At 36.4% G+C, this 24,761-nt stretch overlaps 1 protein-coding gene across 2 annotated transcripts in view; it reads right to left on the bottom strand.

Annotated features, from left to right (window-relative positions):
• Positions 1-24,761, bottom strand: part of ATAD2B (ATPase family AAA domain containing 2B) — a 155,932-nt gene that overhangs the window by 100,269 nt on the left and 30,902 nt on the right. For both annotated transcript variants that reach the window (XM_059893536.1, XM_059893537.1), the window contains exons 6-12: positions 23,110-23,218; positions 19,693-19,809; positions 16,427-16,502; positions 8,005-8,103; positions 5,960-6,071; positions 5,442-5,557; positions 3,788-3,962 (exon numbers count right to left, since the gene is read on the bottom strand). In XM_059893536.1, the coding sequence (XP_059749519.1) occupies positions 3,788-3,962; positions 5,442-5,557; positions 5,960-6,071; positions 8,005-8,103; positions 16,427-16,502; positions 19,693-19,809; positions 23,110-23,218 (804 nt within the window). The remainder of the gene's footprint in view (positions 1-3,787; positions 3,963-5,441; positions 5,558-5,959; positions 6,072-8,004; positions 8,104-16,426; positions 16,503-19,692; positions 19,810-23,109; positions 23,219-24,761) is intronic.

Genomic DNA, 24,761 nt, shown 5'->3' with positions numbered 1-24,761 from the left:
TTCACATTTATTCGTAAAGAAGAGAAATGAGCACCAGGATCTAAGGCTGGAAGGGATAAGTTAACTCTACTGTTTTGGGCAAATGCAGTCGGGTTTACGATCAGGACTGCCTTTATCTATAAAGCTGCTAACCCCCGAGTCTTGAAGGGAAAAGATAAACACCAGCTGCCAATCTTTTGGTTGTACAACCAAGCCTGGACAATGAGAACTCTTTTTCTGGATTGGTTCCATCTATGCTTCATCCCTGAAGTGAGGAAGCATCCTTCCAGTAAGAGACCCACTTTTAAAGTTCTTTTGATATTGGACAATGCCCCTGGCCACCCAGAACTCGATGAGTTCAATACCAAAGATGTCGAAGTGGTCTACTTGTCCCCAAACATAACAACTCTAATTCAGCCTCTAGATCAGGGGTTCATAAGGACTTTTAAGCCTCATTACAGACAGGACACTATGGAAAGGATTGTCAACACTATGGAAGAGAGCCCCAATAGAGAGAACATCATGAATGTCTGGAAGGGTTACACCATTTCTCTCCATTATTGTTAGAAAAAGTCATGAAAGCCACCAAGCCCAAAACAATAAATTCCTGCTGGAGAAAACTGTGTCCAGATACTGCGGATGACTTCACAAGATTTATGACAGAGCCAATTAAGTAAATCACAAAAGAGATTGTAGATATGGCAAAAAAAAGGTGGGGCATGAAGGGCCTCAAGATATGAATCTTGGAGAAACTCAAGAGCTAACAGACATAACACCGGAGGCACTCACAGAAGACGAAATATCCAGAAGATGGATATGAGTGCTTCTGAACTAGTGCCAGGCAATGAGAAAGAAGATGTAGAAGAAGCAGTGCCAGAAAACAAATTGACCTTAGACAATCTGGCAGAAAGGTTCCAATTACTCAAAACTGCTTTTGACTGCTTTTACCACATGGACCCGTCTATGATATGGGCACTGAGACTAGAGCAAACAGTGGAAGAAGGATTGGTACCATACAGAAACATTTTTAGAGAAATGAAAAAGCAAAAAAGTCAAGCAGAAATTATGATGTATTTTCATAAAGTTACACCAAGTGTGCCTGTCTCTCCTGCCGCCCCTTGCATCTCCTCCACCTCTTGCACCTCTGCCACCCCTGAGACAGCAAGTCCAACCCCTCCTCTTCCTCCTCCGCCTCAGCCTGCTCAACATGAAAGTGACAAAGATGAAGATCTTTATGATAATCCACTTCCATTTAATGAATAGTAAACAATCATCATTCTGTACAGTTAATAAACTTTCTATTATGTATGTGTGCCAGTGTCTTCATGTGAAAATCTAGTAACTGTACAGCAAGAACTGTATGAGACATTTTTGTCATAATTACCACTTAAAGTATTCATTGTGTAGACTATCGTGTGCAAGACTTGTACTGAAATGGCCAGCATATCCTTACATAGGTATAAGGTGAGTGATATTTAATAAAAAATTAATAATGTGTTCATTTTCTTATAGCTTTATACCTTTGCTTTCAGAGAACTATATTACTATACAGCATGCCCTTCTCTCGTAATTGGAGAAGCTGCATATCAGCCAATCATCACAGGTAAGAGTTTTTTTCCTAATATAACATTTCCATTACTGTATTATGAATATGACTGTAATTTGTGTATGCCATAAAAATTCTATAACAATTCATTCACTAGTGTATAGGCTAGGCTACCATGAAACAATCATACTGCTGCTTCTTTGTTATCAATGCATGAATCATTATACCTGTAATAAATATGAATTTCTTTTTCATATTATCTTTTCATTCTTGATGTCTAGTGTTAGTAATATGTATAACATCTACAGTGTTTTGTATCATATAAGACAATATTGATGTAGGTTGAGAGAGAGAATTCATCTTGTATTCAGGCAACGTAAAATTTTGGTTGTGATAAATATAGTACAGTACTGTAAATCTTTTATGATTTTCTTAATAACATTTTCTTCTCTCTAGCTTACTTTATTGTAAGAATACAGTATATAGTACATAATACAAAACATACTTGCTGTGCATATTATTGGTAAGGCTTCCTATCAACAGTAGGCTATTAGTAGTTAAGTTTGCGGGGAGTCAAAAGTTATACACAGATTTTCAAATGCACAGAGATTAGTGCCCCTAACCCCTGTATTGTTCAAGGGTCAACTGTATACACTTCCTTTCGGTGAAAACTCACAGTAGTCCAGTTAGATAGGTATTATTTCCCCCATTTTATAGAGGAGGCAAATAAGGATCAGATGCTTTCATTTACTTAAAGTTACATACTTAATAGTAAAGCTAGATATAAACTAACACTTTTCTGACACCAAAGGCCTAACTCTTAGCCAATATACTGTACAGTCATCCCTCAGTATCCATGGGAGACTGGTTCCACGACTCCCCGCAGATACCAAAATACGAGAATGCTCAAGTCCCCTATATAAAATAGCATAGCACAGTCAGCCCTACATACCCATGGATTCCACACTTGTGGATTCAACCAACCGGAGACGAAATTGTTGCCTGAATCCGTGGATGTGGAACCAGCAGATATGGAAGGCCGACTGTACCTCCTTCATTTCATTTAGTGAATAGATCATATACTTAATTTAGGAATGTAGACTCTTTACATTTAAAAAGACAAAAATGACTATGAGCAGTTTTTTTAAAAAGAAAGCAAACATTTCAAATACTCTTACCCACAAAGAAAACTATGAAACAAATAAAGTAAATATAGATTTAAAAAACAGATTTATGCTATGGTTTTGAATGAAACCAAGAGACATTCCTATCCCAGTAGGAAGTGGCAAAAGGAATAACTCTGTCAAAAATTTAAAATTAAGTCATGGACAATTTGCCAGCATTCCCAAGCTAACTCTTCCCTAATCCACCGATGTTATTTTATATTATTTTCCAATTATTATTAAATTCTCTTGAAACATGAAGACTGCATATGTTTGACTTCCCAATAGACATTGAGCACCTTGAGGCTAAGAATTTTACTTTATTCCTCTTTCTAGAGCCCCCATTACCTAGAACACAGCAGTTTTTAATACTAATATAACTAAAAATAATATTTGAAGTGCTTTACCAATTACAAAGGACTTTGATACACATCAACTCAGTAATGGGTCTTCAACAAACGCTTGCTGAAAGCATTTTTTTAAATGTCATGTGAATTTCCTTAGACATAACAAAATATAAGTTGCATTACCAAGTATGACTGACTTCCTTCAGTAGCTCAAACAATTAAAAGTAAATTTATAACAGGACTAATTTTTATAAGTATTAGGAAATGATATTTTTAAAGTTACAGCCTACATGATATTATTCACTTACCTCACTCTGCCTTTTAAAAGCATTCACTTAATACTGAGTTCTTCCAGTACCATATTTACAACTCATGAAAATAAATAATATACGGCTTGCTGAGATTTCTTGCACAGATATTTAACTTTCTATGCTTGTTCTACTTCCTCAGTTAGATTATAATCTAGTGATATACATGTTATATCCAGGGTTCTCAAAAGCACTTAACATGGTATTATATGCCTAGTAGCCACCTCAGTAAATATTTTGTGAATCATCTTAAATTAGTACTAGTGAAACTGCTATTAAGTACCTCTAAGGCATACAAATTCATATTACTGATCCTAAATTTAACATTGGAAATTGACTGGAATTGATTGGAAAATATGACCCGTCATGAACAGTTTGTATTTATAGACCAAACGTGTGAAGTATTCTAAAGAAGATATTCTCATATTACCTGACTTCACTTACCTGATCAAAAAGAAGCCTAAGTTGCCGCTCAGATTCGCCAACCCACTTACTTAGACAGTCTGCTCCTTTTCGCATAAAAAAAGCCACCTTTTTGTCTCCTTGACTGCACTCATTAGCTAACGCTCTGGCAACCAAGGTTTTACCTGTGCCAGGAGGGCCATAAAACAAACAGCCCCTAGAGGAATAAAGAATCAATAAAAGTAGATAAATGTTACCACCAGCACTAATAACCAATACAAAAGCATGCACCTCCCACATAATTTTGTACTAATGTATATTTTTTTATTATTAGACACTGATATAGCTTTTTGTAGTATACAGACAAAAGTTTCACTTTGTTGAGAGTCCTCAAGGATGTTCTCAAAGAACCAAGCTTTGGTACACAAGAAATAGTTCAATCAGAGTAGAGAGTAATTTGGCAAGCTACATCAAAATTTTAAAGGTACTTTCCCTATGACCCAGAAATTTCACATTTTAGATTATATCATGTAGAAATAATCAAAAGAAAGTGATAAAGATAGATTTTTTTAAAAACCTAAATGCTATCTACTAACAAGGGACAGATAAATACACCACTACATCTGTAATTTAAACACTAGTATGATGTCAAAAAGAATAATACATTATTTATTGATATGGAAAGGTGTCTATAATACATTGTAAAGTGAAAAATAAAGTTACATAAGGGTATTATTGAATAATCTCATTTATATTAAATGTTTAAATGTGCATAATACAGGCAAAATATAAACTTAATATATGCATACATATATAAAAGAAAGCTGTTCATCCCTAAGGAGTAGGATTACTTTCTGCTTATAATACTTTTCGTTTATCACTCCATTTTTTAAAGTTTCTCCCAAGGCTATACTACTTTAATGGCTTTGAAAAAAATAACAATTATTTTTAAAATTCAAGTTATATCATATAAGAAGTAAATAAATTGCTACTATGATTTCTAAAAGCCACTGCAGAATTACAGGCCAACTCTTAACCCACTCAAATAGAAGATGACTCTTTAACAAGATTTTCTACATCCTTAAACACATGAATAATAAATTAGAAACACATGAATAAGAAATTAGATATAAAAAGGGATATTTCGCAGTTTAAGTCTATATGCACATCTTCAAAGTATTTTATTCTGCCCAATTTCCTTTGACATAATTTCTCAGCCTCTCCTAATAGTTAACTAGCTAACCACCTCATGATCAAACACAATTAATCTGATCATAAAAATAAACTATCAAGCTTACCATTTCAAAAATACCACATCAATGAGTCAAAGAAACACTTAGCTGAAACTGTGCTTTCAAAGACTAACCACTATACCGTATCAAACTGAACGCTATTAGGAGACCAAATTAAGGAAAATCCACTTAGGCAATCCACTTGTAAATTCAAGGCCTGCGTAAAGAATCTCATTCTGTGTCTGACTCTTAAATGCTGAAATATAAACTTCAAGAACACACTTAGTACCACAGCTTTTGAGCCCTAAATAATAAAATTTCATTCCTAATTCTCATTGCTATAACACATCAAATAAATACATATGAAATATTTATAAATAATATTTAGATTTATAATCACCTACTAATTGAAATTTGATAAATTAACAGTAATAAAAATAATATACATCTAGGACATTACTCACCTTGGAGGCTGAATTTTAAATTTTTCAAAAATTTCTGGATATAAAAGTGGAAATACTACCATTTCCTTTAGTGCATGAATATGATGGCTCAATCCACCTATGCTATCAAACCGCACCTTGGAAAGAAGTGGAAAAGTTTATTACAAAATAATTTTAATCGTATATAGATTTATTTTTAATTTATGAGATAATCTTATGATTCCAAAATACATGCCTGCAGCAGGAACTGAAGCTTAAACATAAAGTTCATATATAAAGTTAAACAGAGTTCAAAAAACTATACTTTGGGGAATTCCCTGGAGGTCCAGTGGTTAGGACTCTGCACTTCCACTGCAGGGGGCACGGGTTCAATCCCTGGTTGGGGAACTAAGATCTCGCTTGCGGCGCGACTAAAGAACAAAAAAAAAAACCCCACTAACAATGGTGATCTTCTACTTCTATTGTGTGTTGCGTTAGAAACAAGTAATGACCTTTAAAAAAAAAAAAACTATTTATAGAAAAACATTTACAAAACTTACTGATTTATCAATGTTCATTGGATCAACATCAGCCAAGCTTGCACCCACTTTGACACGTTCTCGGAGAATACCACTAGCTAAATCTTCTGCTCTTAAGTTCATAGGCAAACATCTGAAATTCATAAACATTCAAGTAGACAGCATTAAAAGTTTCATATTCTTAATGTCATAAGCAAGTTTAAATCTTTGTTGACACATTTTCATCTTCCTCCCTTTTCTCATAACCCAGAAAATGCCAAGAGATTTCATATTTTAAAACAATTTTTCCTAAATTCTTTTCAACAGGACAGAAATAAATTTATTCACTAGAGAAAGCAAATAAGATCATGAATCTCTTTGTCCAAAAAGCCCAATCTAGTCTAAATTAGAAAACTTAACAAACCTGATATTCCACATTATATAAGCATAAAATAAAAAGACCTACTATAAATACTAAAATACATGGCATTAAATGAACTCAAGCTTTATTATAACATTTAAATTTATCCTCAGATATTATGTGGGTATGTCTACTCAGTTTACATGATTGAAGAAATAAATTTCCCTCCCTTTTATTCAAGGGAAACCAATTTGAGACTCTATTTTGAAAACTAAGCATTATCTTTTGTGTGACTACCTTAAAATACATTTTTAGCTACTTAAAATCCTATACGATATTAATGTAATTACCCCTAAGAAAATATAATCTACTTCCTGTTTTAACACTGCGTAAACACCAAAAGATGACATAAATAGCCTAAAAAAAGTATAGCTTCTACAATGAATGTACTTTCACTGACATTTCTGAATCCTAACTTACTTTCAAAATCTATTTCCAAAGCAGGTAACAGAATAGTTCAGATTAAAGAGGCATTAAATTCTTTTATATAAACTTAGATTTTTCTCTTACATTTTCTTTCCATCATCCACATGTGGAACTCTTTTTAGCATACAATCTACACCAACCCAAACCCCAAACTTGTTTCCAAGACCAGCTAACTGAAAACTTGGTATTTCTACAATAGATATATAATGCCAAATTATAGAAATGCTTTCCTAAACGTAAAATTTCTAAATAAAATGTACCGCTAGTATTATAAATATAAGCTAGAAAATTAACTTAAATTTTAAAGAATAAATTATAATTTGATGCTTTAATAACTTACTAGACAAAATACTGATTTTCTCCCCCACTGAAAACTCTCAAGATTTTAGTGAGCCATGTAGCAATGAGTCATTGACTCTAGTTAAGCAAAGACCACCAGAAGCACTCATTAAACCAAAGCTAAAACAAGTTTTCCAACAAAACCCAAGGGCTCCTGAAGTAATTCCATTAAAAACAAAATCTTACTCTTGAGTGCTATAATCATTATAAGCATCTAAAATCAACCTCATTAAATGGATTTGGATTAGAGGAGATGTACTGAAGAAGAGACTGTCCAAGAGGCTGGCCTCTTCCCCTGGCTCTTTCTTTACCTTCCCACACACTATTGTATTGAGTACTTACAAAGTAAGTATTTATGGGAAGTTTCCCAAGGTTAGATTTCTACTCTAAAAATTACTAAGTAAATACCAAGTCAGTGTATTACTCTAGACTAAAATATGTGTTAAGTATCACTGTTAGCAAAATGGTAGTACAGGTAAGAATCACATTCAAAAAGTTTAGGGCTTCCCTGGTGGCGCAGTGGTTAAGAATTCGCCTGCCAATGCAGGGGACACAGGTTCAAGTCCTGGTCCGGGAAGATCCCACATGCCGTGGAACAACTAAGTCAGTGCTCCACAACTACTGAGCCTGCGCTCTAGAGCCCATGAGCCACAACTACTGAAGCCCGCATGCCTAGAGCCCGTGCTCCGCAACAAGAGAAGCCACTGCAATGAGAAGCCCGCGCACCACAACGAAGAGTAGCCCCCGCTCGCCACAACTAGAGAAAGCCCGCGCACAGCAACAAAGACCCAATGCAGCCAAAAATAAATAAATAAAATAAATAAATTAAAAAAAAAAAAAAAAAGTTTAAACTGCTATTCCTTTTTTCTATCATGGAAATAATAATTAAAACTTTACTAACCTATTTCTTGCTCTTGCCATGCTCTTTGATTTCCTTCTTTCAAAGCGTTCTTCATCAGAAGAAGTTGTGTCACTACTATGAATGGCATGCTTCTTTCTCCTATTTAAAGAGTAAAATCCTTTAAATCATTACAGCAGCAAAGGGCTTTTAAAAACACATTCTGAGCATCATATCTACTATTAGCTCAGTAAAAAATATACACAGTCACTCATTCATTTGGCAAATATTTATTAAGATCCCTATACTCATGCAATTTACATCTGATGAAGTAAAAATATGTTAAGTTCTACAGAGAAAAAAGAAAAACAGGAGGAGGAGGAGAGGGAGGCTATAATTTTTTAAATAGGGTAGTTCATAAAGGCATCAAGCAACAAATTGAATTTGCATCCAAATTTAGGGAATGTCTATCACTGATTGATAAATACCATCAAACTCTTATTAGAAAAGAAAGTTTATCTTTTTCTCTTCTTATTTTCCCTTTCCCAAATAATCAGAAAACAGTCCAGACACTAAAGAAAATAATATATTGGTTTACAGAGAGACAAGGGTTTCCTCTTTCCACTTAAGACTTACATCCTGTTTGAATTTCTTACAAAATGTATAAAGTATTTTTGATGAAATAAACAAAGAAATAGTTTACAAACAATCAGAACTACTATGGAATGAGTAGATAATGTATCAAGCTAAAATCATCCTCGAGGAAAAATAATACTTAATAAATGCTTCATTATTAATATACTTGATGACATCTCTATGATACCTATGGTAATCATACAAAATGGAATCATTGTAAATTAATTTACTTCAAATTCAAATTGTCTTTCAAGGATGGTCCACAGCCTGTGTATCCCTATTTTACTGCAATTCCCACCAACCACAATAGCAAACCCAGATTTTCCCCAACTCTCATTAAGATCTTTAACCTGTCTAATATTCCTTCTCCTGATTAATAGAAGTCCCTTCATTTCATCCTGCATCAGTTTTTAATGTCTCCCAAAACTTCAGGCAGACTGTTGCAATAACTACCTACTCAACCCTCTCTCCTGCTTCTTTCTCTCCATCAGGAAAATGCCTGTTTCCAAGTTTCTTATTTACCCTGTGTGTGTGTGTGTGTGTGTGTGTGTGTGTGTGTGGTGAGCCTAATATATAAAAATGTAATATATCTGAAAATAGCACAAATGAGGTAGGCAGTAGCAACAGTGTAAGTATTGGGCTAAAGAAATGATTCCAGATGATAACTCAAATGCACAAGAACAAATAAAGAGAACCAGAATAATAAAATAAAAGTTACTATCCAAAAGCTATAAGCATGCACTTGATTGACTTTCTTCTCTCAACTTTTTTAAATAACAGAGAATTATATAAATAACTTTAATAATGTATTGCTAGGTTTGTAAAATGTATAAACGTAACATGTATAACAATACCACAAAAAGCTGAGTGGACCTTAAAAGGGAAGGGTCCACACCATATACAAAAGTAAGTCAAAATGGATCAAAGACCTAAACACAGAGCTAAAACTATAAACTCTTAGAAGAAAACACAGTAGTAAATCTTCATGACGGCAGATATGGCAATGGATTCTTAGATATGACATGAAAAACACGAACAACAACAAAAAAGATAAACTGAACCTCATCAAAATTAAAGTCTTTTGTGCTTCAAAGAACACCATCAAGAAAGTAACACAGTGTGTGTGTGTGTGAAAAAAAAAAAAAAAAAAAAAAAGAAAGTAACAACTCACAAAATACGATACAATATTTGCAAATCATATATCTGATAAGGAATTTGAATCTAGAATATATAAAGAGCTCTTAAAAGTCAATGATAAAAAGACAACCCAATTTTTACATAGGCACTGGACACAAAAAGACAGTTCTCAAAGGAAAATTTTAAAATGGCTAATAAGCACATGAAAAGATGCCTCATATCATTAGTAATCAGGGAAATGCTATTCAAAAACCACAATGAGATACATTTCATACTCGTCAGGATAGCCAGAATCAAAAAGTCAGACAATATTAAGCGCTGGGGAGGATGTGAAAAACTGGAAGTCCCATACATTGCTGGAGAGAATGTAAAATGGTGTAGTCACTTTGGAAAACATTCAAGCAGTTCTTAAATGATTAAGCATAAAGTAATCACATGACCCAATAATTCTACCCTGAGGTATATAGTCAAGAGAAATACAAAAATATATCCGGGAATTCCCTGGCAGTAGAGTGGTTAAGACTCCATGCTTTCACTACCAAGGATGCAGGTTCGATCCCTGGTTGGGGAACTAAGATCCCACAAGCCACGCAGCGCGGCCAAAAAAAAAAACAAAACACATATATCCACATAAAAACTTGTAGATGAATTTTTATAGCACCATTATTCATAAAAGCCAAAAGCTGGAAACAACTCAAATGTCCATCAACCAATGAGTAGATGGACAAAATGTGACATATTCCTACCTTGGAACATTATTTGACAATAAAAAGGAAGGAAGTACTGATAAATGCTTCAACATGTATGAACCTAGAAAACATGTAAACTGAAAGAAGCCAGTCACAAAGACCACATATTATATTCTCATTTTTACAAAATGCCAGAATAGGCAAACCTATGAAGAAAGAAAGTAGATCAGTTGTTGCTTAGGACTTAGAGGATAGGGGTAGTGGTAGGAAGGTTAGAGTTAAAGAGAACAGGTTTCTTGCTAAGCAGATGAAACAGTATTTAAAATTGTCTGTGGCAACAGTTCCATAGTTTTCTGTGAATATACCAAAAAAAAAAAAAAAAGCTGAATTATATGATGTGGATCTTCATAAAGCTTTTTTTTAAAAAAAAACCTAGGTGAGACATCAGTGATGCTATTCCAGTCCTTCGTGGCTAGAGCATAGTTTTTACTAGATAAGAAACTGTCTTTTGGATATGTAACTATTTGCGAGCTAATTATGTTTTTTATTTTATTATGTGTTTTCACAACAAATGTTTACCAAAAATATCATGGAAGAGACTCAAGATAATACGAAATAAAAACAGAATGCTATGAAAAACCAGAGAACAAGAAAGCTATTCAAAAATTTTTTTTAATGTTTGCCTAAATAAAATTGCAAGGATGGAAGATAAAAAGAATAAAATCTCTCAGGAAAAAAAAAGGGGGGGGCTTCCCTGGTGGCGCAGTGGTTGACAATCTGCCTGCCAATGCAGGGGACACGGGTTCAAGCCCTGGTCTGGGAAGATCCCACATGCCACGGAGCGACTAGGCCCGTGAGCCACAATTACTGAGCCTGCGCGTCTGGAGCCTGTGCTCCACAACAAGAGAGGCCGCGATAGTGAGAGGCCCGTGCACCGCGATGAAGAGTGGCCCCCGCTTGCTGCAACTAGAGAAAGCCCTCACACAGAAACGAAGACCCAATACAGCCATAAATAAATAAATAAATAAATAAATTAATTAATTAATTAATTTAAAGAAGGGGGGGGGAGCGCAAAAAAGACAAAGAAAAATGAGAGAAAAGGCAAGTGCCACAGAGGACCAATGTCCAATGTTGGACTAACATAAGAGTAGTTATTAAGCAGATGAGGAAAAAAATGAAGAGAAGAAACCTAACAAAAAATAATACAAGAAAATATCCCAGAGTTGAAAAAAGAAAATCTCCAAACCAATAGGGCCTAGAGCAAAAGGCTCAAAAAAAATGAACAAACGAACAAAAGAAATATATATACACACATATATATATATTTATGTGCATCTACAAAGAAACAAGATATTAAACCAGACTGAATTCTCAACAGCAACAATATGTCATGGAGTACGGTGAAGCAAGAACTTTAAAGGTTTAGAGGAAACCTATTTGGATCTAGAATTCTCTTAACTCACGAAACTACTGGGAACTATGAAAATAAAAGACATTTTCAAAGATGCAAAGATGCAAAATTGACTTCCACACATTCTTTCCGAGTAAATTACTTGAGATTATATTCCTGCAAAATGAAACAGTAAAGCAAAAAGCAGAAAGACATCAGATCCAGTAAGTGGTGGATCCAAACAATGAAAGCAATCTTAAGTCCTACAGCAGTCACTTTGCAGCAGGTCTAAAAAAATATCCCCCCAAAGTGGAACAGAAAGATGACATTAGGAGAGATGTCATCTGACAAAAAAAATATGAATGTTTTGGTATGTTCAGAAGCTTGGAAAACTTGAGACTATTGAATGTTAAAAAAAGGAGAATTCTTGGGACTTCCCTGGTGGTCCACTGGTTAAGACTCCGAATTCCCAATGCAGAGGGCCGGAATTCTGGTCAGGGAACTAGATCCTACATGCCGCAACTACGATCCCGCATGCTGCAACTAAAGATCCCACATGCCTCAATTAAGACCCAGCGCAGCTAAATAAATAAATAAATTTAAAAAAAAAAAAAAAAAAAAGAAGAAGAACTCTTGAAATTATCACCTTTACTGAGACTATCAGGAGATCTCATTGGGTCCTTTTTCTCCATTTACGTGAATCACTTCAAGAAGCCCCACACATTCCTGTCCCTGCAGGAATATGTAGGCTGTGCAGAAGGTGATACAATCGCCCCCATTCCTATATCCCTTTGAACTCTATGTTCCCCTTCAACCCACTATCTTTTTCCAAGCATTTGTCACCATCTGACACACTATGTTTATGTATCCATTAGTTTATCTCCCTCTAGCAGAATGTAAGCTCCGAGAGGACAGGGATTTTTACCTTTTTAACTTCTGAATATCCAATGCCTTGAATGATATTTGGTGCGTACAGAAGATATACAACATACATTTGTTGAATGAAAGAATAAACTTAATTCCAGGAGCATTTCCCATTGAGTGGCCAGAGGTAGTAACAAAATCCACAGAGGATATTTAACTCTAGCACTCTACATAGCTCTATGATGAAAAACACTGTCATTACTCATAGAAATGTAAAAACTATTCATTGGTTTTCAACTCTTAGAATTAACCTAGAAATCAATCAAGTAAGGCTTAATAACTGTCCCAGAACAAACTATAAGTGTTATCAGTCTTGGCAATATAAAAATGTAGAAGGAGTGAAGTGGAGAGAGTGGATATTAAGGTCCTAATCTTAAAAGTGAGGAGTCAAAAGATACTGTCTACAGTTAATGAAACAAAAATGGAGATTCAAGTATAATGATTCAAATTTCCTGTGACCAAAGAAGAACTGAGGTTAGTGTTACAACTGTATAAGGCTGAGGAAGAAATCAAAAGACAAGAAATAGAATGTCATTTATATAGTATATGGAAATAGCTATCAAAATAACCAAAAGCAGAAATGTTTAAATTGATTGCTAAATGACAAGATTGAAGGTGAGGAAAAGTGGGTTGGGGAATATTACTTTTATTAAACCTAGTCTACTAGCTATTTGAACCAAGTCTATGTATTACTTTGATAGGAAAAATTAAGTACAGAAAAAAGATCATCAGAAGCTAAGATTCAACACTGAAGTAAAAATGGCCCATGGGCTTCCCTGGTGGCGCAGTGGCTGAGAGTCTGCCTGCCAATGCAGGGGACACGGGTTCGAGCCCTGGTCTGGGAAGATCCCACATGCCGCGGAGCAACTGGGCCCGTGAGCCACAATTACTGAGCCTGCGCATCTGGAGCCTGTGCTCTGCAACAAGAGAGACCACGACAGTGAGGGGCCCGCGCACCGCGATGAAGAGTGGCCCCCGCTTGCCACAACTGGAGAAAGCCCTCGCACAGAAACGAAGACCCAACACAGCCAAAAATAAAATAAATAAATAAATAATTTAAAAATATTTAAAAAAAAAAAAAAAAATGGCCCAAAAGCTGGTTGAGGTACAAAATCCTTAATCGGAACAGAAACCCTAGGAATTCCCTGGCGGTCCAGTGGCTAGGACTCTGCACTTTCACTGAGGAGGGCCCGGGTTCAAACATGGTCGGGAACTATAATAAAATCCCACAAGCAGCACGGTGTGGCCAAAAAAAAAACAACCAAAAAATCCTATTAGCCCCAATGGCAAGATTATTAACAACCACGAACCCTCAAAGATATAATACCATTACCACAAAATATATTTCTTAATCATCAATCTTAATGGGGACATGCTAGAGGCATTCCCAGTAAAGAAGTGGGGTACAAAATTAATATACAGAAATTAACTGTTCTCACATATAGAAATAACCACCTGAGAAAAAATATAAGAATGAAGAATGGAATAACGGGGGAAAAAAAAGGACAGGGGCATCTTTTATGTAATATAATATTTATACATTATATATAATTTGATAATAAATGTGGCAACTGGTATCAATGGAGAAGTTATAGACTCATTCAATAAATGAGGTTGGGACAACTCATTTTCCACCTGGGAAAAAAGTTGGATCCATACTACAAATCTCACACAAGGATGAAATTCAAATGGATCAAAATTAAAGAGTAAAAAATGAAACATTAAAAATAAACAAAGGTTGGGCTTCCCTGGTGACACAGTGGTTAAGAATCCGCCTGCCAATGCAGGAGACACGGGTTCGAGCCCTGGTCTGGGAAGATCCCACATGCCGTGGAGCAACTAAGCCCGTGAGCCACAATCACTGAAGCCCATCCACCCTAGAGCCCATGCTCCGCAACAAGAGAAGCCACCACAATGAGAAGCCTGCGCACCACAATGAAGAGTAGCCCCCGCTTGCCGCAACTAGAGAAAGCCCACACACAGCAACGAAGACCCAACGCAGCCAAAAATAAATAAACAAAATAAAATAAATAAATAAATAAATTTTAAAAAAATAAAAAATAAAAATAAACAAAGGTTGTATATGCATAACTGATTCACTTTGCTGTATACCTGAAACTAACACAACATTGTAAATCAACTATACTCCAATAAAAATTAAATTAAAAAACAATCAGTATACTAAATGGGAAAAAAATAAAATAAAAATAAACAAAGGTGAACTTCCTTACAACTCTGGATTTGGGAAGGCTTTTCTAACTATGATTCAAAATCTAAAAGCCTTAGTAAGGCTGATAAATTTTACGATATAAAAATAAAAATTTTCTGGTAAAGACAACCAAAGGCAAAGTTAAAAGACAAACTCAGACCTGAGGAAAAAGACTGGCAATTTGTGACAAACGACTGATCTCTCTACTATATAAAGAAAGAACTACTAAAAATAGATTAAAAAGCAAGAACCTTCACATGGTCATATATTTTTGTAAAATTAGCAATAGTTATTAAACAAAAAAAAGAGAGCAAGAACCTATTAAAAAATAGGCAAACTTTACAAACAGACATTTCAGAAAAAAAGTAAATGTCTTTTAAACATATGAAAAATTACTCTCATGAGAGATATAAAAATAAACCTAGATTTCATTTTCAATTCTCAGACTGGCAAAAATCCAAAAGTTTGAAAATATGTTTTGCCGGCAGAAATATGGAAAAATTGGCACTTTGATACATTGCTGGGTGGACTGCAAACTGATTCAATACCATTGAAGGTCATCAAAATTACAATTTCATATTCCCTTTAACTCAGAGATTCCACTTCTATGAAATTATCCTACAAATATACTTGCACACATGTAAGATGATGATTATGCAAGGGTATTCATTATATTGTATTTTATAATAGCAAAAGACTGAAAAGCAACCTGACTCTCAATAAAAAACTAATTTAAAAATTACAGTATATCTATATTATACATAGTAATGTTACACAACTATAAACATAAATGTGAAATTTCACTAAAATGAAAAGACAGTTTAAAAAAATCAAGTGAAAAATACAAGGTGTGGACAATGTGCACAGTATATTTTGTGTAAAAAGAAGGGATAACAATCAATATATGTATTAGCACATATATACATACATATACATGAACATATTCTTTAAGGATATACAAACCAATAAAAATGTTTCTGTGGGATAGTGAGAGGCTACTGAGGAGGCTAGAAAAAAGCTTTTCATGTTTATTTTTTTAATTTTATTTTTGAGCCATGGGGAATATATTACCTTTTCAGAAAACATAATAGACAAAATAATATTTCAAACTCAAAAAGCCTCCTTTGTATACCTAAAAGAAAGGGCAAAAGGAAACTAAAAGTAGCAAAGACTAATTGAATCAATGCACCCAATGAAAGCAATGTGAGTCTCTTAGATTCAACTCTACTAAGAGACCAGACAGCTGTATAGCTTTAGGGAACATAACTGTTAAAACAAAAACCACTTTGGGCAAACTGAAACAGGAAGATAATAGTCACATATAGGGTAAAAACTATTAGTCACTAAAGAAAGATGCTATTTACTTCTTCATTGGCGTTGCCATTAACACCATCAATACCTATATTCTAACTGTAAGGCATTATACTATGTATTACTTAAAGGAGGTATCTAAATGATAGATGGAAATATTTCCTCCTTTCAAAAACTAACAAAACATACCTGATATGACTTCTTCTTGCTGGAGATCTGTGAATATCAAACAGCGTATTTTCCCTCTTTTTTTGATGAGCTGGTACTGAAAGAAAAAAAGAAAAAAAAAGACAACATAGAAATAACTGATAATAAATTGATAAACTGATGTATTAAAGAAGAAGAAATTAGTTCTGTTAACTTTCTGAACAGAAGCCAGTCATATGTCTTCAAGTCCTAAATGCTACCTAGAAGAAGCACAACAAAAATTAAAACTTTGTGATAAATACTGTAAGTTTCAAATAAACATTCTAAGAAAGAATGTGAAGCTAAATCTTTGTGACTTTGGGTTAAACAAAGATTTCTTTGACACATCACCAAAGCACAACCCATTAAAAAATTTTTGAGAGCGACTTCCCTGGTGGCACAGTGGTTAAGAACCCACCTGCCAATGCAGGGAACACGGGTTCAATCCCTGGTCTGGGAAGATCCCACATGGCTTGGAGCAACTAAGCCTCTGCGCCACAACTACTGAGCCTTCACTCTAGAGCCCGCGAGCCACAACTACTGAGCCCATGTGCCACAACTACTGAAGCCCAGGTGCCTAGAGCCTGTGCTCTGCAACAAGAGAAGCCACCGCAATGAGAAGCCCACGCACCGCAATGAAGAGTAGCCCCCACTCTCCGCAGCTAACTAGAGAAAGCCTGTGCGCAGCAACGAAGACCCAAAGCAGCCAAAAATAAATAAATAAATAAATTTATAAAAAATAAATTTTTTCATAAACTGAAATTCATCAAAATTACAAATTCTTCTCTCTGAAAGACACTATTAAGAGAATTTTTTTTAATAGTAATCTTTTATTTATTTATTTATTATATTTATTTTTGGCTGTGTTGGGTCTTCGTTTCTGTGCGAGGGCTTCCTCTAGTTGCGGCAAGCGGGGGCCACTCTTCATCGCGGTGCGCGGGCCTCTTCACTATCGTGGCCTCGCTTGTTGCGGAGCACAGGCTCCAGATGCGCAGGATCAGAAGTTGTGGCTCACGGGCCTAGTTGCTCCGTGGCATGTGGGATCCTCCCAGACCAGGGCTCAAACCCGTGTCCCCTGCATTAGCAGGCAGATTCTAAACCACTGCACCATCAGGGAAGCCCAAGAGAACTGTTTTTAAAAGCTACAGACTGAGAAACTATTTACAAATCACAAGGACTGATATCTGAAGTACATAAGGAACTCTCAAAACTTCAACAATAAACAAACAAAGAGCTGAATTGAAAAAATGGGCAAGAGATTTGAATATTTCACCAGAGATAATGTTGGCAAATCAGCACGTAAAAATATGCTCAACATCATTAGTAATTAGAGAAATGAAAATTAAAACTACAATAAATATGTACTAAAATTAATTTGAAAAAATGACCACACCAAATGTTGGCAAGAATATGGAGCAACTGAAACTCTCATACACTCTTAGTGAGAATGTAAGCAGTATAATCACCTTGGAAAAGAGTTTGGTAATTTCTTAGAAACTTAAACATACACATAATCATAAAACGCAGCCATTCCACTCCTAGGTGTTTATAAGAAAAATGAAAATATATGTCCAAAGTCTTGCAAACATATGTTCATAACAACTTTATTTATAATAGCCAGACACCAGAAATGTCAACAATCCAAATGTCCATCAACAAATGAATGGATAAACAAATTGTGATATACCCATACAATGGAATGCTACTCAGCAATAAAAAGAAAAACACTACTGTTATAGTCGACAACATGTTATTATTATTATATTGAGTGAAAGAAGTCAGACAAAAAAAAGAGTATATACTGTATATAATATTAAAGAAAATGTAAACTTATCTATGGTGACAGAAAGCAGATGAGATCTGTCACTGCCTGAGGGTTAGGAGTGGGGAGGCAAAAAGAAAAGTTAGGAGTAGATTATAAACAGGCAGAACGAAATTTGGGGGAGTTGATGAACATGTTCATTACCTTGAGTGCGGTGACAGTTTCATAGGTATATCCCTCAGTTCAAACTTGCCAAATTGTACACATGAAATATTATATATGCAATGGCAGTGAACTACATATAAATTATACCTCTTTAATAACGCTTTAAAAAGAAAAAACCTAGAAAAATGGCTCACAATCTTTTTTCTGTCCCAACATACCTCCCCCATTATTAACAGGGCTATCTTTGACAGTGATTCCTAACTGGAGTAGAGAAATGTCTACATACTTGGGCAAGCTTCTCGTGAAGTAACTCTAATAATTCCAGAGAATCAATCACTGCTTCAGAGCGTTAAGAATTTGAATAAAATGATCCAGGTTCTTCCTTGAAAACATTATGCTAAGTGAAAGAAGCTAGACACAAAAGGTCACATATAGGCAAATCTATCGAGACAGAAAGTATCAATACATTAGTGATTGCTAAGGGCTGTGGGGATGGAAATGTCCTGGAATGAGATAGTGGTGATGACTGCTCACCCTTGTGAATATACTAAAAAGCAATAAATTGTACAGATTAAAAATCAGCAAAACGTAGCAAAAATGGTGAATTTCATGATATGTGAATTTTATTTCAATTTTTTAAGAATTGGAGGATGGGCTTCCCTGGTGGCGCAGTGGCTAAGAATCCACCTGCCAATGCAGGGGACACGGGTTCGATCCCTGGTCCGGGAAAATCCCACATGCCGCAGAGCAACTAAGCCCGTGCACCACAACTACTGAGCCTGCGCTCTAGAGCCCGCAAGCTACAGCTACTGAGCCCATGTGCCACAACTACTGAAGCCTGAGCGCCTAGAGCCCGTGCTCTGCAAAGAGAAGCCACCACAATTAGAAGCCCGTGCACTGCAATGGAGAGAAGTCCACGCACAGCAACGAAGACCCAACACAGCCAAAAATAAATTAAAAAAAAAAAAAAAAAAAAAAAAAAAAGAATTGGAGGAAATCAATAGTGATGGAATTTCCCAACAGCTGGGAAGAAAGTCAATAAAACAGTACCTGTGGAACTGATTACCTGTCATTAGATTTAAGAGCATTAAGATAAACTTTTTCCTTCTCAAAAAAAAAAAAACAAAAACAAAACACAAACAGGTTACTGGCCAAGTTGCCCTTTTCTGACTTTAGCTAAATTATCAATACTTAACCACTTGGAACACAGAGAAACTTGCCCTAAAGAACTGCTATAAGAGATTTCATTCTTTTAAATTCAGCAACAGTGATTTTTTTAAGGGGTGGAGTAGAATAAGCTACTCCACTACAAAAAGGAAAGAAGTTACTTAGAGTCTCTTACCTATTGGAGGTGCTTGGTATCGATCCACTGTTTTTCTTTGTCTCAAATTATATGGCCTGTCGTTTTCTTCTCCTTCTGCCTCTTCAACCTCAATATCTCCATCTTCCTCTTGAGATTCTAGTTTCACACACACACACACACACACACAAAAATACTGTTTTAATCCACAAGGATTGGTCCACTCTAGAACTGAATATTTATATTTTAATTTTATTCTTTCTGCACAAGTGAGCTTTAAAAGTGTCAACATTGTATGATACAGCATAAATCAATACAATTAAAAATGAACCCTGATGGGGACTTCCCTGGTGGCGCAGTGGTTAAGAATCCACCTGCCAATGGAGGGGACACGGGTTCAATCCCTGGTCCGGGAAGAGACCCCACATGCCGCAGAGCAACTAAGCCCTTGTGCCACAACTACTGAGCCTGCACTCTAGAGCCCGCGAGCCACAACTACTGAGCCCTCGAACCACAACTACTGAAGCCCACACGCCTAGAGCCCAGAGTCCATGCTCCGCAACAAGAGAAGCCACCTCAATGAGAAGCCCGTGCACCACAACGAAGAGTAGCCCCCGCTCACCGCAACTAGAGAAAGCCCGCGTGCAGCAACAAAGACCCAGCGCAGCCCAAATTAAATACATTAATTAAAAAAAAAAAACGACAGATGTAAAAGAAAATGCCTTTCTTACAAATATTAGTTCTCTGCTAAATATATCAATATGATCATATTTGAGCTCTTGATTTACCTATGACCTTTCAATCTTTCTGTATTACCTTTTTGGTCATACAAAGCAATAATAGAATATGATTCAAAACTTTATTACAGCACACTTCATTCAATGCCCAATTAACCACTGAATAAGGTCAGTATTCACATACTACTTGATAGTTCAAAAAAAAAATTCTTAAAAGATAATTACTAATCTTACAGCAAGAGCAATTTTTGTTGGGCTTCCCTGGTGGCGCAGTGGTTGAGAATATGCCTGCTAATGCAGGGGACACGGGTTCCAGCCCTGGTCTGGGAAGATCCCACATGCCACAGAGCAACTAGGCCCGTGAGCCACAACTACTGAGCCTGCGCGACTGGAGCCTGTGCTCCGCAACAAGAGAGGCCACGATAATGAGAGGCCCGCGCACCGCGATGAAGAGTGGACCCCACTTGCCGCAACTAGAGAAAGCCCTCCCACAGAAACGAAGACCCAACACAGCCATAAATAAATAAATAAATAAATAAATAGAATACCATGGCCAAAAATTAGTAAAAATAAAAAAAAATAAAGCAATTTTTGTTGGCAGTATAATGGTTTGTTAGGCCTGTTGACAACAGGTAAACACAGATTAGTCATTTTGGTAGAAAAATTCAGGCAGGGATTGGGAGAGAGCATAAAGCAGATTTCTGGGGTATTGGTAATAGTTTATGCCTTGACATGAGTGATCGCTTTATGATAATTCACCTAGCTATACATTTAAAAAATAAATTACGGGACTTCCCTGGTGGTGCAGTGGTAAAGAATACACCTGCCAGGGCAGGGACGCAGGTTCGATCTCTGGTCCGGGAAGATCCCACATGCCGTGGAGCAACTGAGCCCGTGCGCCACAACTACTGAGCCTGCGCTCTAGAGCCCGCGAGCCACAACTACTGAAGCCAGCGTGCCTAGAGCCCGTGCTCCACAACAGGAGAAGCCACCACAATGAGAAGCCTATGCACCACAACAAAGAGTAGCCCCCCGCTCACCACAACTAGAGAAAGCCCGCACGCAGCAAAGAAGACCCAATGCAGCCAAAAATAAATTTTAAAATAAATAAATAAATAAATAAAAAGTAAATTATAATGTACATAAATTCTAAAAGTTTATTTTTAAAACGTGGTTTGGGGGACTTCCCTGGCAGTCTAGTGGTTAAGACGCTGTGCTTCCAATGCAGGGGGCACGGCTTCAATCCCTGGTGGGGGAACTAAGATTCCACATGCTGCCCGGCGTGGCCAAAAAAAATAAATTAAAAAAAAAAAAAAAAAAGCACTTTGGCTATAGCTATAATGTGACATCTATTTATAGTTTAAAATAAAAGTCTCGTGAAACTTTATAAGCTTATGGTCCTCAAATGCAATGAACTTTATGATTAACTTTTTAACCACAGGAATTGTCACTATAACACAATCACATTAAGACATTGGAAAAATTTTAAAACTGTCAGCCATGCTCAGTGAAATAAGAAACTAAAAATGCAAAGGACTTTACAATTTACTCATGACATCTGAAAGCTTCCTGTAAGTTTTTTCAAATGTTTATTATTAAGTTATAGAGAAAATCAGCAAATACAGTATTACTTAACTAAGTAACACTAAAAATCACTTGCACCCAAATAAGTTTCCTTAAACCTTCAAAAAAAATTACTTTTTGAAAAAAAACCTTGCATTATTTATTATGGGAAGAAATTCTATACATGGCAAATCTACTCTGGGAAATCTACAAAGATGTTCAGTTAAAGATAAGGCAAAAATCACATTATAAATCTGTCTCACCTATACTGATTTTCTCCAAAGGAAGCAATACAGAGGTTCTAGCTGTAACAACAATAATATCTGCTCAATAAAATACCTTTATAAGAAATATCACCTCTTCAAAACTTGCTAATAATATGTTAATTACAGAATTTGAGAAATAAACCCATTCTTCTCCATCTAAGCTACACAAATAGCAGAACTAATAAGATTCCCTGGTGAAATACAACTACCTTGCATTTACAGTACACCAAATCTTCTGAAAATCCATTTTAATAAAGAAGGTTAACACCTACAGAATTAAATCCTATGGATGCACTGGTCATCAATTTATAATCCTTGGGGCAAACGTGCTTTCATCTGTTCCCAGCTCCAGCCCGACAAATCCAGTCAGGATTCGTCAATTCAAAACCCAGACAGGCCTCAGAAAAGAGCAATACAACTCCCTCCACTAGTACTGGCTGTCTCTCTTTCTCTTAACTGTACCATTTACTACTCCTCTGTCCATAACTAAATTTGAGACCCAAATAATCCGAGATTTAGAGGCTATGGAAAGAAGGTGGCTATGGACACAGACTTCTAGTTAGAACATAGCTAAATACAAGAGGCCTCACCTAACAAGCAAATCAGCCCATGGCAAATGCTACACCAGATTAGGTCACTTAAGGACTACCAATAGCTACTAATAAGATATATTACATAACAATGCATAGTGTACAGCAAAGGCATTTTTCCAAATGAAGAAAATGAATACTCAGAAATGCCAATGGAATAAAAATTATTCCAAATTATGTAACATAGACCTCTAAAGCCAAAAATCACCCATCCTGCAATATTACACATATATTACTTGTACATATTTTCTTCCCTCCCACCTGAACTTTGTAGAATTTATTTCATAAGGTGCTTTTACAAACCTTCTTCTTCACCCTCAGTAGAGACTTCATGATGATTTTGTATCCCGTAACTATTTCTTCTCAGTGACTTTCTTCGCCTTTTCACTCTTGAATACATATCCATGTTTTCCTTTTAAAGAGAGAAATCTGTCAAATATTAACATGAATTTTATTCCCAGCTATAAATATCATTAACCCAATGGGACGTGCCCATTCAATAAAATTTATTGAGGACCTATTTGCAAGGCAAAGATTCATGAAAATGGACCTTACTGAATTCATTACATGTAAGAAACAAGAGGAGAAACAAATAAAACTTATACAATATTTGAAAATGTAAAACTACAATGCCATGGACATACTTTCTCCCTTAAGCAAATTACAGCCTAATAGGATAAAACAAGTCAAGTAACAGGTAACTATAAAAGAAAGTAGAGGGCTTCCCTGGGGGCGCAGTGGTTAAGAATCCGCCTGCCAGTGCAGGAGACACGGGGTCGAGCCCTGGTCTGGGAAGATCACACATGCCACGGAGCAACCAAGCCTGCGCACCACAACTACTGAGCCTGTGCTCTAGACCCCGCGAGCCACGACTGCTGAGCCCACGTGCCACAACTACTGAAGCCCGCGTGCCTAAAGCCCATGCTCCGCAACAAGAGAAGCCACCACAATGAGAAGCCCGCGCGCTGCAACAAAGACTCAACACAGCCGAAAATAAATAAATAAATAAATAAAATTTATAAAAAGTAATAATAATAAAATAAAATAAAGTAGAACAAGTTTAATGCCATAAAGAAAGATACATGGGCGTTCACTGGTGGCCTAGTGGTTAGGATTCTGGGCTTTCACTGCTGTGCCCTGGGTTCAATCCCTGGTCAGGGAACTGAGATCCCACAAGCAAAAGGTACAGAGTAGTCTAGAATTCAAAAAGATTAATCCACCCCCGCCGGCCGTGTTTGGGGGAGGAGGGGAGGAAGCATCTGAAATGAGCCTTGAAACAAAGGTAGAATTGCACCAGTCCTTAACCAGAAGTATTAACAGGAGTAAAAGATAGGAGAATAAGAATGATTCGTTTACATTTGGGCAATGGTATGTGAGAAGATAAAGTTGAAACCAGATTATGAAGGTCAAGGTGTTTTTAATTAATTCAGTACACATTAAAAAACCATTAAAGGGGGCTTCCCTGGTGGCGCAGTGGTTGAGAATCTGCCTGCTAATTCAGGGGACACGGGTTCGAGCCCTGGTCTGGGAAGATCCCACATGCCGCAGAGCAACTAGGCCCGTGAGCCACAACTGCTGAGCCTGCGCGTCTGGAGCCTGTGCTTCGCAACAAGAGAAGCCATGATAGTGAGAGGCCCGCGCACCGTGATGAAGAGGGGCCCCCGCTTGCCGCAACTAAAGGAAGCCCTCGCACAGAAACGAAGACCCAACACAGCCAAATAAATAAATAAATAATAAAATCATTTAAACATAGGTTTAAAAAAAAAAAAACCATTAAAGGGACTTCCCTGTTGGTCCAGTGGTTAGGACTCTGCCCTCCCAATGCAGAGGGCACAGGTTCAATCCCTGGTCAGGGAACTAAGATCCTACGTGCCGCACAGTGCCGAAAAAAAAAAAAAAAAGACCATTAAAGGTTCCGATGAGAAAAGTGACAGAATCAGAGGTGGACTTTAAGA

This window comes from Balaenoptera ricei, chromosome 13, assembly GCF_028023285.1.
Source record: "Balaenoptera ricei isolate mBalRic1 chromosome 13, mBalRic1.hap2, whole genome shotgun sequence".
Lineage (NCBI taxonomy): Eukaryota > Metazoa > Chordata > Mammalia > Artiodactyla > Balaenopteridae > Balaenoptera > Balaenoptera ricei.
Note: the sequence above shows the minus strand (reverse complement) of the source record. Positions and strands in the feature narration are given on the sequence as shown.